The 17579-nt window shown below is 41.0% G+C and overlaps 1 protein-coding gene across 1 annotated transcript; it reads left to right on the forward strand.

Moving 5' to 3' along the window:
* Positions 1 to 14259: 14259 nt before the first annotated feature.
* Positions 14260 to 15657, forward strand: LOC137951466 (transcription factor MYB44-like). The gene has a single exon (XM_068798131.1). The coding sequence runs from the start codon at positions 14345 to 14347 to the stop codon at positions 15332 to 15334; it is 990 nt and encodes a 329-aa protein (XP_068654232.1). The 5' UTR covers positions 14260 to 14344; the 3' UTR covers positions 15335 to 15657.
* Positions 15658 to 17579: the final 1922 nt, after the last annotated feature.

The following is a 17579-nucleotide window of genomic DNA, read 5'->3' on the forward strand; positions in this document are numbered from 1 at the left end:
TTGGGATGTTCAAAGTCCTCCTTACCCCCAGCCTACCTAGGGTTTCCTATGTTTAATAAAAGACTAGAAAAGCACTTTGAAGACCATATTCATTGAGAAAATTGAAAGAAGGCTATCTACATGGAAATAGAGAGTCCTCTCCAAGGCCGGGAGATTCACACCCTTCTAAATTTCATCATTGTGGGCCTCCCAAACTATTACATCTTTCATCCCATGCCTAGTACATGTTTGTAAAGAATTGAGGGCTTCAAGAAGCGATTCTTATAGTGGGAAGCTGAGGATGGTTTCAAACACCACCTAGTTAATTGGAAGGATGTCTGGAAGCCTGATAAGCTAGGAAGATTGGGTATACACAACACAAAAGATGAATCAAGCGTTACTACTTAAGTAGTTTTGGAGATTCGATACATCACCTATACTTATGTGGAAGCAAATTGTGGCAAAGAAGATTAGTTGGGGCTCTCAGTGGTGGATTGCTGGAGGAATTAAAAGACAGTTGTCTCCCCTATGGGGATCACTCTACCACTTCACCCAAGATTTGCTACAACAATAAAAAAATTTGGGATGATTGGTGGCTCGATGACAAAGAGACCTATCCTTTATTTAGAGGTCACGAACCAATCCATTTTGGCTGCTGAATCCTAGAGATGGGATGGTAATATGGACTTTTGTTTCAGGTAAGGTCTGAATCCTAAGAAGGCCTAAGAGGTCAACAACTTGATTGCTACCCTAGAGGCGATTAGAATCAAAACTCATATGGAAAACAAGATAATCTACACTCAAAATGAGAATGGAAAATTCCTGTTACATCAACATATAGTCATCTCAAAGGTTGGAACACCATACCGTAGTCTTGTCTTGTAAATTATCAGACCCCCAAAGTTCTCTTCTTTATTAGAGCTATGTGCTTAATAGAATACTCACAATAGATAAGCTTAGAAGGAGAGGAAATGCAATCTTGAATGACCTTTGTTCTTTTTATGGGAAAGTGAAAGAGAGTGACTAAGGAAAAACATGAGTTGTGCACAAGTCTAGCCGGTATGGAAGATTGTGGTGAGCCCTCATCATAGAGAGAGAGAATAAAAGAAAAAAAAACTAAAATAAGGGGGTTTGGCAGAGTGAGTAAAAACAGAAACAGAATGCGTAGACGTTCGACCGAGAGGAAAAAGGGGGACTTGGCCAAGAAGAAAAAGGGGGAACGACCGAGGGGAGAAAGAAGAGACGAAGAAGAGAAAGAAGAAGAGAGGAGAAAAGAAAGGAAGAAAAGAAGAAAAGAAAAAAAAGGTTCTCCAAAGTTGGTTTTTCTCTACGTTCTTATTTTGGTGAAATCTCCATATCCGATGACCTCTAACCTTTGTTTATTTGGTTATCTCACAATCCTTGTGAATGAGCTTAAATTATTAATTGTTTTCTCTCAAGATTTTGTAAACCTCAAGTTTGGGCAAACTTGAGAGAAATTGATATTGTAAGCTCATTTTTAATAGTGGAAGATTATTCGGATTTGCCCCGTGGGTTTTTCCCTTCACACTGAAGGGTTTTTTCACATAAATGTTGTGTTGGGGTTGTTTGAGATATTGGTTGAGTTCTAAACTTTATGTGGGTTTCAATTTCTGCACATAAGGTGTCTGTAGAAATGTTTCAAATGAGATGATTTGTTAATATTGCACAAGTCTTATTGTCTATCAGCTTCCCATAACATTAAAATGGTAAATGACTATGGCTACATGGGGAATTTCTAGTGTGAGGTTATGGGTTCAAGTTTTGTCAGGGATAAGAAGGGGGTAGGTATGGGTAATCAACATTCAAAAAAATTGCATTTCAACAAACAATTAAGTCCTCCCAAGTTGCAACAACCTGAGGAATGAATAATCTCTTTGGAATATCCATGGATTCTAGTCCCCCGGAAAGCTTAACTCCATATGGCTCTCATTTAGGAAACCAAGTTTTGTTCAGTCAATGATGCAGCTATCTCTGGTTATAAGGTACCATCCTAATGCTGAGTGGGCATTAGTGGATGTGGTGCGGTTGGTCTGAGGTATCCTTGTAATATGGGATCCCATTACTACTGAGAGAAAAAGTTGAGTTCTGGGTGGCAATGGACCTTCTATACAAAGTCGGATCACTTACTAATGGTCAATCACAACAGTTTATGATCGATCCTACTGGAGCCTCTTTGCATGCCGATTTGGATATGAAAGCACAATTAAAGCAACGACATTGGGTCAATTTGGTCACTGGTTACGAGAACTTTGCAGTGAGAATCATTGCTGAAAATGAGTAAGCAAAAGGACTCAGGCATCAGAGAATGAGAAGATGTTTGGATTGTAGAAACTGAAGAAGATGAAGATGAATTTGGGGTGATTTGGACAGGTGCAAACTCATGCAACTCGTCCTAGTCTGCGGTGAGTTGTTTGAATGAGCTAATATGACTCATCCTCTCTTAGAAGACGAAGGACCACTTAGTTCTTTGATCTAATCTTCTTCTTCCTTAGACGTTGTCTCTGTTGAAACCATTGCGCTAAAAAGGTTGAACCTTTTTTCTATTTATAGATTTATGAAACTACTATATTACAATAATACTCCTGAACTTAGGGTTTAGAGTTTAGGTTTTTAACCCTCAAACTTTAACTTAATTACATCTATGCCATCTCTGTGAGATAACCCTTTATTTACCATCCTGCCATCTTGTATGTGGGCCTATGGGCCTTCTCTTTGATCTGTGGGCCTCAAGCCCGTCTTCTATATCTCTTGGTTGCATGGGTCTTCCTTGGTCTTATGGGCTTAAGCCAATCATCTAATACACTTGGATATGTGGGCCTTGCTTGGTCGTGTGGGCTGGGGCCCTATCTTCCAACACTCCCCCTCAAATTGGGGGTGAGAGAACTGCTTGAACTCCCAACTTGCTGCAAATGATGTATAAAATCTTTGTATAAAATGACACATCTTCCAATATGCTTTCATCTTCCAACACTCCCCCTCACGCTAGTGCTCTCGTTCATGAGGCCCAGTTGGCATAATATCAATGAGAGTGAATCACTCCTAGCCACTAAGACATTACTCCATAATCCAGTCATAACTCATGTTGGATGTTGGGCACACTCCGTCTTTTGTAGGTAGTGTGTCTATCGGCATTGCTCTGAAGTGTCCACCTCCACCACCGTGTCCTCCATAGACAATGACTCTGAAGTGGTAGAGTAATATATGATTTTAATGGGGGAAAATTAACATAAATGTAATAATAAGTTCCTCCGTCATGGACTTCCAACAACAAATATTTTTGATATTTTTTACGAGGATGAAGTTCCTCCGTCATGGACTTCCAACCACAAATATTTTTGATATTTTTGACGGCATGAAGTTCTTCTGTCATGGACTCTAAACTACAAATATTTTTTATATTTTTGACGGGGATGAACTTCCTCCTTCATCGACTCCCAACCACAAATAATTTTGACATTTTTTACGGGAATGAAGTTCCACCGTCATGGATTCCCAACCACAAATATTTTTGATATTTTTTACGGGGATGAAGTTCCTCTGTCATGGACTCCCATCCACAAATAATTTTGATATTTTTTACATGAACAAATAAATATTGGTATGAGGCTACCTCTTTCCCAATAATAATGTCTCATCAAAAGAGACACAATATTAGCAGCTGAAATGGGTTTGGGCCCATTTAACACGACCCAAAATAATCTTTGTAAAATGACCCATGAAATAATCCAATGCACATATCTGTACCAAATAATATACTAACCAATGAATAATCTGTCAATTCTTCAAAAATAATAATTCAGGCAGAGAAATTTTCTTACCGAGTCGCACCGAAATATTTATAAAAGTTGGGGATGTATACCGAGGTAGAAAATAAGTGGCCCGAGTCTGGTTGACCCGGACCCAAGTTGACCCGGTCTGGTCTGAGTTGACTTGGTAAGAAACAGAACAATGGTTGGTTGGGTTGCTCTCGGCCCCGTCCGGGTTGGCAGAACCAACGCTGGGTTAACTTAGTGGTTTCCGGGTTGGGGCTGGCGCTCGACCCGGATTTAATGTTTCCTAAGTTTAAGAAACTTAAAATTTTCAACAGTTCCGAAAATAGCCATGGATTTCTGGTTTAACGCAGCAGCAACAGAGATAACAACGAAAACAGAAACTTTCCGGTTGAAGCAGAGAACCGATGGCTCGGGAGAATATCTTTCACCAAGAGATTTCCGGCTGAATTTCCTCGGAAGATCGGAACCTTGGCATAAAACGAACCTCGGCATAACGGTAAGGCAGCACCTACGTTGGCTGAAAAATCATCGTCTTCCTCCCCGATGACAACAGAGCGGAAAACTAGAGGAAAGTTTCCAACTCGATGATAAATCTCGATAGCTGAAAAGGGAAACTTTTCGCTTGATGGTAACTCCCGCCATCTGAAAGTTTCCAAGAATGTTCCGAAGTCGAAAATCAATCCGGCAGAAGATATATTTTCCAGTGCGTCTTCTTTGGCAACGGTGGGTCGTCTTCCCCGACGCCGAAGCTATAATGAACTCTCGGCGGAAACAGTCCAAAACGGCAACAAGATGGCGGAGAGATTGCGAGATTACTGGAGTTGTCCGGCAGCAGAAAATATATTCTCGGACGGCAATCGGCAGGAACGCTTGGCGACTTCCTCGCCGTGAGAAGTTGTCTTCTCTGGCGCAACGAAAAAAATACAAAAAAAATACTTTTAGTTGCTGCAGAGGCTACCGGCAGCTGTCTCATATGGACCCAATGCAAGTGGCGGAGTCCACGCTCCGGACAGTACCACGCTTTGGAGACGATTGGTGGAGTTGAAGCCAGAGTCGGACTCTGACTCTGCTCGGGAATGAACTAGGCGGGTGCTGGGCCCGCGTTCTCAATAGTTCCCCTCTTCTCGGGAATGAACTAGGCGGGTGCTGGGCCCGCGTTCTCAATAGTTCCCCTCTTCGGCCCACAACATCACGCCATGATAACCTATATTTTTCTTTTTCAATTCTCCAACACTGCTCACTTCCATAGAATTTCAATGCCCAAACATTGGCAAGTAGAGAGATCATGGAATCACCCACGGAGAAAAAGATAACCGGGAAAAATAAAAAATAGAAATTTGATGTAACAAATCTAAAAATTAATATTCAAAAACTATGCGAAAAACCGAAGGAGAGAGAAACCTGAAAAAACATAGTCGGAGTCCTGAAAATCAAAGCTCATGTTGATTTTGGACTGCTCCGGTCCGTTTTTTGTCCGATTTTGGACCGCTAAACTTTATTTTTTTTTCCTGGTTCGGTTCGGTTATGCTCCGGTCTATTTTTGGTCCGATTTTGAACCACTTCGACTTGGGTTCAGTCAGACCCAATTCGGGTCCGGATGTGGTCCGGTTATGGCCTGGTTCGGGTTTGGGTCCGGGTCCAGGTCGGCAGAATAATAAAAATCAGACCTAAGTTAAGAGATTTTTTTTCCGCGTACCTGGTCATCCATGTCTTCAGCTACAGTTGTCCTGGTTTCGGCGATGGCAGGTTTTGTTCGCGACGGTACGGTTTTCTGGGAGGCCGAGCGGTGGCTCGGCATCGGCAGCTTTCGGAACTTCCGCCGGTCTTCTGTGACGGCGATTCTCTTCCACTTCGCCGGGCTGGTGATGTGCCGAAAAACCAAGCGGTGATTCGTTGGTGGTCGTCTTCGGTCTTTAATGATCGTCGGTCATCGAATGTTACGGCCGAAATATGGAGTTACAGAAAATAGCGGGAAGTCGTCCGTCAGCTTGCATCTGCACCTTCTCCTCGTCGATTCCCTGCTTTGGAATCAGGTTCGCAGCAAGAAGCACGACGCAGGGAGAAAAAATGGAATTTTCTCCCTGCGTCGTTGCCGAACGATCACAATATTTCGATCAAATCTCTAGGTTATTAACCCGCTCTGATACCATGTTGAAACCATTGCGCTAAAAGGCTTGAACCTTTTATCTATTTATAGATTTATGAAATTACTATATTATAATAATACCCCTAAACTTAGGGTTTAGAGTGTAGGTTTTTAACCCTAAAACTTTAACTTAATTACATCTATGCCATCTCTGTGAGATGACCATTTATTTACCATCCTGCCATCTTGTATGTGGGCCTATGGGCCTTCTCTTTGATCTGTGGGCCTCGAGCCCGTCTTTTATATCTCTTGGTTGCATGAGCCTTCCTTGGTCTTATGGGGTTAAGCCAATCATCTAATACACTTGGATATGTAGGTCTTGTTTGGTCGTGTGGGCTTGGGCCCTATCTTCCAACATTTCCGCTCAAGCTGGGGGTGAGAGAACTGCATGAACTCCCAGCTTGTTGCAAATGATATATAAAATCTTTGTATAAAATGACACAACTTCCAATATGTCTTCATCTTGGAACAGTCCCATTTGACGTGCAATAAAATTATCTACCAGCTTTGATTGCTTAAAACACCCTTATTGGCAATAAAGGTGAACTCAAATCCGAACTTTGGACCATCTGAAGGTTTTAGAATGATCCTCTCTGATACAGATATATGGTTATCGTGAAAACTCTACGAAACTTACTTTAATGTACTCTCTGGCTCTTTTCTTCTGCTTGAAATTGGCATCTGCAACAGAGTGACCTCCTAGGCTACCCATCAATCTCCAAGGCTCTTTTCCTTTTCCTTTTTTCTTTATATTTAGAAGCCACAGACTTTTGAGTGACTGCAATTCAGTATCGCATGAATAGCTAAAAGAACTAGTCGTTTATGTCTACAGTATAGAAACTACGACCAAGGCAAAGCAGCGAGCTTTGTTGGTCCTTGGATCATGTTTTCAAGGATTTAGTTCACTCCAGTAGGCAATCGGTTCCGGTTTTAGAATGATCCTCTCTGAGAAATTTTTGGGAAATATAAAACATACCTTACTTCTTCTATTAAAAAAACTAATTTTATAATATCCAATTACTTAATCAAATCGTCACTTTTTAATATCTAAATTCTCCCTTTTAAAGTATTAATTAAATAAAATATTATAAATTTATGTAAATAAAAAAGAGGGTATGATATTATAAAAAAATTATTTTTATATATTTAATTTTATAATATAGTTTTATTTAACTAAACTAAAATATATTTTAACTTTTTATATTAATAAATATAAAATAAATTAAGATAATTTTTTAATTAAATATAGAAAATACAATGAGTAAAAAAATCCTTACTTTTTATAATATCCAAAAGTTAATCAAATTTTTAATTTACAATATCTAAATTCTCACTCTTAAAATAGTCATTAAATATAATATTAAAAATAATTTATATAAATAAAAATCATATTTTATTATCTAAAATAAATTTAATAGATTTAAATTTTATTTTAGATATTTTTATTTTACTAAACTAAAATAAATTGTAACTTTTTTAAATAAATAAATATTTTTAAAATATTTTTAATTAATTAAAATTAATAAAATTTTATTTTAATTAATTAATTAATTAAATATATAAAATTATTATGATAAAAAAATACTTACTTTTTTAATAACTAAATTCTCACTCTTAAATTAAAAATCAAATATAATATTAAAATCATGAATTTATATAAATAAAAAATGGGATATTTTATTATATAAAATTACCCTAATAGATTTAATTTTTATAAGATAATTTTATTTAAATATTTCTTAATAAATTAATATAAATTTCAACTTGTTTAAATTAATAAATTAAGATAATATATTTTAATTAAATATATAAAATAAAATACTTAAACAAAATTTTAATTTTATGATATCCAAATGCAAGAGTGAGTGGGTAATGAGAGAGCGAGTAAGTGCGTGACCAGTTATTCTGTACAGGTTTTGAGTATGTAAAATTTAAAAGCTAGAGTGTAAAGAGTATATTATTTTTTATTTATTCGTTAAAGGGGTAATGACAAATCCGTCACTTATTTAATCCTCGAAGATGATCTGGTAAGCACATAATAGAATAAGAAGAAATTCTGCTACCACTTCCTCTTGTCGTCCCTGTGTTAAAAGCCATTTCCAGACTTGAAATTAGGTAAAATCATCACTCCAACTCCTTCCAAGTTCAAACGTCAAACTCTTCAACATTCAAAGACAAAAAACGAAAAAACACCATGAAAAGACTCACCTCTTACTTCAGCTACGTTGACAACTGGTTCCACTTCATTAATGAATACAAACCGCTCTAGTTTTCGGCCAAAATCGCCAGTCTGTCCTGTCCAACCGAACAATCTTGTAGCTGTCCAAACGTCACCTCTTTTCACACTCTGTTAACCCATCTCAGAACAGTTGCAAGGTCCAATCCGCAGCAGACTGAACATGTTTCTCCCTCTCTCTTAGTTTTCGTTAGTTGAAACTAAAGATCTGTCTCAATTGCAACAGTAAAACCCATTTCCACATTATGGACCGTTTGGTGTGTTGAGACTTGGCTCTCATGGGACCTCTGCAACTGATTGAATTTGACCTCTATACAAGCAGCTCTTCCAGTTTCTTTCAACTCAAATTCATGAGGTCCGAACGGGTTCCAACGACGGTGGGTGTTTCCATCTTCAGTTTGAGATAAGATGTCTCAGTGATGGCTTGAGCTTCCTATTTCATTTTAATGGCTTCCTTTCACTTTAAGTCTCCACAGTTCTTTCCAATTTAGTTAGGATTCTGTTCTCATAAGCTCTAATTGATGGAGCGATGAGGACGAATAAGGAATGGGTTAAAATGGCACAAAATTTTAAGTGGCGGAGGCTGCCGCCTAGATTCCCCCTTGTCACCATAAAAACAAATCTAACTGGTTCTATTAAACTAGATCTCAATCTCATCTCCCATTTAACTAATTCTAAACATGCTTCCTTCTCCTTCCTTTAACACCATTAATTCTGGGTTTAACTTAGTATTTTACTGCCCAGGGAGGTTGTTAGATGACATTTTTTTTATTTGGGAAGAATGCTTGTTAAGTGACAGGAGAATATTGCCAGCAAGTATTAGTCCGACATCATCACATTCGGCCTCATGTGTTAGCTATTATTTGTTAAGTTGTGAAACTTAATTAACACCTTTCGTAAAATCAACACGTGAATCGACCTTTGTGATAAGGTCAATGTGGAGATTGGAAGGGGGGGCTTGGAGGCTGCTAGCTCCAGAAAAATTTAAAATATATTAACTATTATTTTATTAAATTAAATTTAAAAATATTACACTTGTATTACGTTTGCTCTAATTTTTTTTATATTTAAGAATGCTACTATTAAGATTATCATCGAGAGAAATCATTAATTATGATTAAAAGAGATTAAAAAAATATTTAAATATATACGATTTCTCTGATAAACTACTTCATCGACCATGTATAAATCTTGTACTTATTATTATTGCTCTTATTAATATTATATTGAATGATCTAATTCCTGACATTTATCCATTCAGCATTCCAGTTATGTTGTTTTCTCCCTTCCGTCTCACTTTCGTTTGCTTCAGTTTACCTCTTTCTACATCCATGGCCGAGGAAAAGAGTCTTTGTATGAGGAGTCCCCAACTCCCAACAACTAAAAACTAGTCTACATCACCTGTTACTGTTAGTAACAAAGTCAAGACGTCCCAAAACAAAGCCTAATTTGAAAGCCACCCAATTAATCAATAGCACCCACCGCTTTCCTCAGCTGCGTCATAAATTCTGAAGCAAGCGGAGAGATAATACCAGAGAAAAGTGCGTCAGAATAGCGAAGTAAACAGAAACAGAACAAGTCACATTTGGAGAAGGAAACGGTGAAGAGCGAAGACTTTGATATGGGTCTATGAAGCGTCGAGGTTTGTTTAATATTCTGAGTTTGGAAGAGATAAGATGAAGGAGACATGGTAAAAGGCAGAGTGGTTGAATGGGCAGTATCAGTCACAGCTCCCCCTCCATTTTTTTTTATTCTTTTTTCAATTCGCCAACGGCTTCCTTTGTCTTCACCTTTGATGATACTCAGTTGGGGGATGGCCGTTTTGCAGCTTAAAGCACTCACACCCCATTAAAAACTACTCCAAATCAAGCCGGAGCTCACAAACATGTCGCCCTCCGAGGAGTACGGCTTTTTCTTTCTTTCCTCTCTCTATCTCTCTCTCACTCCTTAACTCTGAACTGAACCAGAGCTTTTGGGTTTTCCGGTTAAATCGCGGGGCTCTGGACGGCGACGCCCATTAATGCAAATGGGTCTGCCGGATGTAGACTGAAACCGCTGTTGTTGTTACGGATTTGATGATGGAAAAGACGCGGGTTTTCAACTGATTGAGGGCTTCAAAAAAATAAAAACTTTTTTTTTAAGTTGATATGATTAAAGTGTCTCGTTCTCAGCTGAAAGAGCTGGTCTCCTCCACACACAGAGTCTTTTTATTTTTTTCTTACAAGTAATTCTGGAAAAAAACTGAAAGATGAGTTTCGAATTTAGATAAGACAAAGTGAGAAGACGAAGAGATTATAATCAATTTTCCTCTTTAAAGCGCCTCGATTAATATATGTTTTAATTAAAACCCATCGGGAGCCAACAGCCGTTCAGGACCCGGAGTCTATAACCGGTATCCAGCCCGGATGGTAATCCGATTGAATTCCCGCATTCGCCCGTACTAAATTCTGTACTTCCGTCCTGGCCGCCAACTCTCACAATTCCCCAGGCAGAAAGAGGAAAAAGACCAACCGCACACTCACGGCAACACGTTTCTCGTGATCCCCCAACGACCGTCTAACCTGCGCCTCTCCAGATTTTTCGTGCGTACGATGGTTCTTTGTTTCTCCTCGTTCACGTCACAGTCGCACACCGTGCAGGTTAGCATAGCTACGTGCGGCCGAAGAGAAAGGAAAAGAGCGGAGCGCAAGATAAACATATGGCACCCTCAGTGACGAGTACGAATCCCGAAGTGCGGAGATGCTGTCTTTTTCGGGAAGCGAAAGGGGACAAAGTGCCTTATAGCTGGCAATCGGTGACGTGGCGGTCCAACATAAACAAACTTCTCCATCTCCGACACGAACCGTTAAGAGAATCACACGCCCCGCAGGGCCCGGCATCCTCCGTGGGCCCTTCCTCCAGACCTGTCTGAAGTTAAGCCATCATTTCCCCGCCTCTCTTTAGAGGGACCCACTGTTCGGCGCCATTCTTGTAGTCCTCCATCTTCTCGGCACCACCAATAATTCATGAGAGAGAGAGAGACCATGAAACTTATCCTGGCCTCTCCCAAAATCCCACGTTTTTTTTTTTTTTTCTCTCACCGGTTGTTTCCTAATCCGCCCAGTACATTGCACTTTAGCGATAAGAGATCTGAGAATCTCTCGGGGCCGTTTACAATTATTTTCTTTTCGATTTATAAAAGCTTAATAAACAAACCATCGTTAAGCGAGGACTGAGGAAAGTCAGGAAACTTCCCTCGACGCGTTTTTTTAATTTTTTCCATTTGTCTCGGGAAAGCAAGCTTTGGTTCCGTTCATTTGTAATTCCTTTGTAAATTCCCGATCGACCGACGCTTCGGATTTAACTTTCCCCCTCTTGTTCACTGCAAATAGTCAAAACTACCCTTCTTTCTGTACGTGGGCCGGTGGCCCCTATTCCTCTTTATTAGTTACATCTCGTCATCGGACCGAGAAAAAGGACGGGGGACACGTGGGCAGACGTACGGCGGAGAAGCGAAGACGGGATGATGCATGAGAAAACGACAAGGAGGGAATATATGTGTGGGAAAAAAAAAAGTAACTTTTCCGAAAATCTCCATCGTCTCACACCCGGCGGAGTGTATTACAGCCATGCGACGCTGCTACTGATATGGACGGAAGCAACTACCTCACCAAAAAGCCCCCGCCTTTTCCCCTCGAAAGCAGAAAAAATACCCATCCCGGTTTTGTGGGCCTACTTCATCTCATCCGTAGATCATTCGTCTCTCTTAATCTCTACTTGGGATAGTGTCTTAGCCGTCGAATTAAGAGGCCGTCCTTTTGTCGCTTAAAGGTTAGAATTTTTTTTTTTTGTCGAGTTAGGGAAAGAAGAGCGATTATATAGTACGGTTTGTCTGCTCAGATATTTTGATGGCTTTTATCTGCCATCAATATACTGAGTCAATTAATGAGTGCTGGTCGGTCACTTCTGGTCGTTGAATGGCTGGGCCCATGCAGATGGCATTGGACGGTGATATTTGCATGTATTATTATTCATTGTCGTATGTGGATGTGGTCCGTTTGGGTACAGATGTGGCACTGCGGGTTTATTTATAGTACTTAGTGTGAAGGATATTTTCGAGATTTCGACATCTTGTGGCCTTTCCGTACGCAAGGTGGATACAGGACGGACGCAGCACGTGCGGTACACGCTCGCGTTCTACGTTTTACGTTACAAGGTCGGGCTGATGGCAAAACCGGGTGCGAGAAGGCACGTGAGAAACGGGGCCGGTGATGGGCGTGGCGCGGGAGCGAAGCTGGCAAGTGTCCCTACATAACGGCTACATGCAGCATGCAGAAAGTACGATTCCCCTTATCTCGCTTCTATTTCTTGATTTTCCGACCTTGTTCCGTTTTTCACGTTGAGGAGAGAGAGAGCGTGACGGAGCGCCGGTGGTCATAGCCGCCGCCGCCGCCCATGTTTTTTTTCCTGCTTCAGTTCTTTTTGTTTCTCTTTCCCCGCTCTCTGTCTAACCTACGTATTTTACTTATGCATACATATATACATACATACACGCACCATACATCATCCAAAGGGAAGTCGGTTACAGTTAGAGTCTCGTTAGGCAGTTTTTCTTCTATTTCAACCGTGCAGTCAACTCTGCAACCAGTTGAAAACGGAAACAACTAATAACTCTCTCGAATAAATTTTTTCTTTTTGAAATTTAAAACTTGGAAATTAAACAAAGCAAAGGGAAGGCACGAAACGTGCACGGGGTTAGAGGAGAGAGAAACTGAGAAAGGTCAAAGTTGAAATGCATTAGGTAGTAGGTACGGTGTACGAGTAACAGAAACTAGATACGGATCGCCCAATGTTATCTTAAGCATTAAATGAGCCCTCCCGGCCTCCCCCGGCTTAGATTCCTAAATTAAAATATTTTCTAAATTAGCAGAGGAGATAAAGATGCATCCGGCGAAGTGGAGAGGTGGAATTATTTTATGATTATATTAATCGGGACTCGGGAGCCTTTCTTTACGAAAGGAGGAGGAAGGAGGGTGCATGTGACCGTACGAGCAAGTAAGGGGGGGGGGGGGGGGGAGAGGGGGTCGGAGTGCTTTTGGCAGTTCTCGGGTGACCGGTTGGTGTCGGTGTGAGGAGGCCGTTAGAGTGGCAGGTTTACAGGCTGGAGTGACAGGATGGCAGTAATGATACGCCCTCCGATTCGGCGACCAGGCTTGTCGTTATTCACACGTCAGCGCTTCCCTGCGGCCGTTCTGAAATAAACTGATAAAGAAAAATCCCACACGAAATGCTCTCCAGCCTGGCTCAGTCAAAACTCATCCGCTCTCTTCCCCCTCCTTTCTATTTTTTTATTTTATTTATTTATTCTTTTTTTTTAATATTCCTCACCTGTCCCCTCCCAAACCCCAAAATATCGCAATCCTTTTTTTTTCTTTAATAAAAAAATTTTATTTTTATTTTTCTAAGCGAGCGTTATTCGATCTCGTTGTTATCGGTATCTGTTTTGGATGACTAGACTGGATACCGACGTTATCGGTGGAGTGAGTGGGGTTACTTAACCCTCAACCTTAGACGGGGTCCGTACTTAAATCGATGGCGGCCTCACTCGAAGCGGAAACGCCGGAAAGGGTCATTTGTTATTTTCATTAAATTTTTTTGAGCCGACTGTCAGGGTATGGACCGCCGGGATTGATTTCCGTCGGCCCCACTTCATAAATCCAGGGGCTCCCTAGCCTATTGAGCGTAGGGTAGGTGGAAGGATTGGTTTTCTCGAAGACGGACGGTTTTGATTGAAGGGTGGGTCCCGCGCGCACGCCGTTACTATCATTAAAGCATATGAGTTTTTGTATGGTTTCCAGATTGAGTCGTCTTTGTCCATATGCTCCTAATTTTTTTTCTTTTTTGAAAAGCAAGCGAGATCCGACTTCATGACTATGTAAATTACCGCAGTGTTCTCTTGACGCGTGTCCACTTACAGCTGTATGCAAGCAACCGCTTGCCTGGAATAAGCGGTGCGCCCAACCGGCTCCACCCCGTCACCCACACCGGCCCTTTCCTTCTTCTTTCCTTTTCTTATATACGCTCCCATCCACCCCCTCTTCGTTCTCTGTACATTTGCAACGAGAGCGGTCCTCTCTCTATCTCTCTCTATCTCTCTCACAGGAAAACGAATATAGACTACGAGCTTATCTATTCTTTCTGTACAAAACCATGGCGTCTTCGAGGAAGGATCTCGATCGGATCAAGGGTCCTTGGAGCCCCGAAGAAGACGATGCCTTGCAGAAGCTGGTGCAGAAGCATGGGCCAAGAAACTGGTCCTTGATCAGTAAATCGATTCCGGGCCGCTCGGGGAAGTCATGCAGGCTGCGGTGGTGTAACCAGTTGTCACCGCAGGTGGAGCATCGACCATTCAGCTCCGAGGAAGACGAGACTATTATTCGGGCGCATGCCAAGTTTGGCAACAAGTGGGCCACCATTGCCCGGCTTCTTTCTGGCCGGACAGATAACGCTATCAAGAACCACTGGAATTCTACCCTCAAGAGGAAGTGCTCCTCCGCGTCTACCGCTGCCGGTAACGACGACGACGACGTTGGGGTTCAACAGCCACCTATTAAGCGCTCTGCGAGCGTCGGCGCCGGTGGAGGGCCGGTATCTGGTATCTGCTTCAGCCCGAGTAGTAGTCCGTCTGGATCCGATGTGAGCGACTCCAGTGCCCCGATCGTCTCTTCTTCTCACGTCTACAGGCCCGTCCCTCGCACTGGCGGTATCCTCCCGCCTTCGCAGATCGAGACGGCTTCGTCGACCAATGATCCGGCCACGTCTCTCAGCCTCTCTCCACCTGGGGCTGACTTGTGCGAGGTGTCGAATCCGGCCATCACTACTGCCGGGAGCCAGTTCCTCCACCCACCACCGCCTCCTCTGCCGATTTCCCATAGTTTCCAGCACCAGCCGTCAATACCGTACAGGGACCTTGGGTCCTTGGGTGCCGCCGCCACCGCTGCCACTGTTTCGTCGGTGGCCCCGGTAGATAAGCTGCCGTATTTTCCGTTCAGTCCTGAGTTTTTGTCGGTCGTCCAAGACATGATAAAAAAAGAGGTGAGAAGTTATATGGCTGGATTGGAGCAGAGCGGATTTTGTTTTCAGTCGGAGAGTGTTAGAAACGTAGCCTTTAAACGGATCGGTATTAGCAAGATCGAGTGATGGCAGGAAAATGTTAGGGGAAAGTGTCCAAGAAGAACAGGGATTTAGCAAAGGAAGAGAGATGAAGAAGTTCGTCGGTTGTTTTATACAAATAATTTTGGGTTCAGTAACTTTTTGTACAGAAAAAGAGTTCGACCGAGACTAGAGATCAATGAAGGCTTGGTGACGGTGAATCGGAGAAGAAGATGCATGCCATGAGGACGAGAAAAGCAAATTTCTATTTCCTTTTCATATAATCTATCTTTCTCTGCCTCATTCACCGGAGGAGAACAATCGAGGGGAAAAAATTAAATCGAGGAGAGCAATCTTTTCTTAGATATCAATTATAGCTCTTTCTTAAGTTTCTTTTAGAGTTAGAATTTAAATTTTTTTAAACTAGTTTTGGAATTTTGAATCTGATGATTCACTATCCAAGATCCTTGAAGAAAAAACAAAATCTGGGAAATGTCCGTTTCATTTGTTGCCAAGTTAATTGGATTCTGAACTTAAAAAACTGCCTAAATCAAAAATCTTGTCAAGGCTTTTTCAAGGAAGCTTTGTCCACTATTTTTGTTTAAATTAATACAAGTCAAAACAATATCGGCGAATGGGAGAGATGGAGCTTCAGCGGAAATCAGTTATGCAACTGTTCCCAACTTCCAATATCGTAGCCAATTTCACCAGTAATAGTATTTTCAAACTGCTAATTCCAAAAGGCAATTGGTTCTGAAGTTTCTAAACTAGTTTGTGGAAAGCTAACATGCAGGGGAAGGACTTCAATTTTAAAATGTTCTACTGTAACAGAATACCCTCACCTATGCGTCCTCTCTGAACCACTGGGCATGGAAGCTCACCTCTTTGGGTGAAGAGTAAGAACCTTACTTGCCTCACCCAATACCGGACTAGTCCCTTCGATACAATGTGTTTTGGCGTCCGACAAGTCTTATGTTAACTCCTAAACTACTCTTCTGGCAAGTTTTAAAGGGTGATTCTACTTATGTGGATGCGTGGCTCTTTATGCCTCTGCTTTTAATGTCTTCGATAGTTTCTTTTAGTGAAGCTCTTTTTGGGAAACACAGAAACCGAAAATAATAAAAGAGATTCAAAAAATGATTTTTCGATGATGTATTTTTCTCTGTTTAGGAGGTAATTTATAATAATATGTTGATTTTAAGATCAATTTAGATCCTAAAATCATGGAATATTACAAGATCAAGGAAACAATCTTTTTCCTATAATCATGTTAATCAATTTACAACCAGTTCATTATAGGCTTGCAAACACTGTCCCTCAAGTTGGTGCATAAATATCGGTCATGCCCAACTTGTCAATTATACCATGAAATGCCGCCCAACTTGTCAATTATACCATGAAATGCCTTCCCTAATACTGCCTTCGTGAGCATATCAGCCAGCTGACTCTCAGATTGAATGAAGGGGAATTGTATGATCTTTACTTCGAGGTTTTCCATGATGAAATGACAATCAACTTCAACATGTTTAGTGCGATCATGTTGAACCAGATTCTGTGCAATTGCGATGGTTGCTTTGTTATCACAGTGGAGATTCATCGGTTTGGCGTATTCAATCCTTAAGCCCCTAAGTATATTCTTTATCCTTAACAACTCCCATACACCATGAGTCATGCCTTCGAAATTCAACTTCAGCACTTAATCATGATACTACTTTCTGTTTTTTGCTTTTCCAAGTGACCAGATTCCCTTCCACAAAAGTAAAGTAACCCGACGTGGATCTTCTGGTTGTCTGATCACCTGCCCAATCAGAATCTGTATATCCTTCAATATTAGAGATACCATTTTTTGAGAATAACAAACCTTTTCCTGGAGCACTCTTTAAGTATCTCAAGATCCGATAGACTACTTCATATGTTCTTCACTTGGTGCATGCATGAACTGACTCACAACGCTTACTGCATATGCTACATCGGGCCTTGTGTGTGATAAGTAGATTAATCTTCCAACTAATCGCTGATAACGCCATTTGTCTGCTGGGATTTGATCTGGAAGAATTCCGAGTTTATAATGTATTTCCATGGGCGTCTCTATTAGTTTACAGTCAAACATTCCGGTTTCGGCTAGAAGATTCAACACATATTTTTGCTGTGAAAGGAAGAATCTATGTTTCAATCTTGCAACCTCAATTCCCAAAAATTATTTAAATTGTCTGAGATCCTTCATTTCGAATTTAGTGGCTAAATACTCCTATAAAGTTTGCATTTCACTTGGGTCATCTCCTGTCACAACCAT

This window comes from Aristolochia californica, unplaced genomic scaffold (assembly GCF_029961685.1).
Source record: "Aristolochia californica isolate CCGP_79_NKW_82.1479 unplaced genomic scaffold, dmAriCali1.0.hap1 SCAF_15, whole genome shotgun sequence".
Lineage (NCBI taxonomy): Eukaryota > Viridiplantae > Streptophyta > Magnoliopsida > Piperales > Aristolochiaceae > Aristolochia > Aristolochia californica.

What these genes read in the sequence shown, in the direction of transcription:
- LOC137951466 (XM_068798131.1), top strand. Translation starts at nt 14,345, where the DNA reads ATGGCGTCTTCGAGGAAGGATCTCGATCGGATCAAGGGTCCTTGGAGC.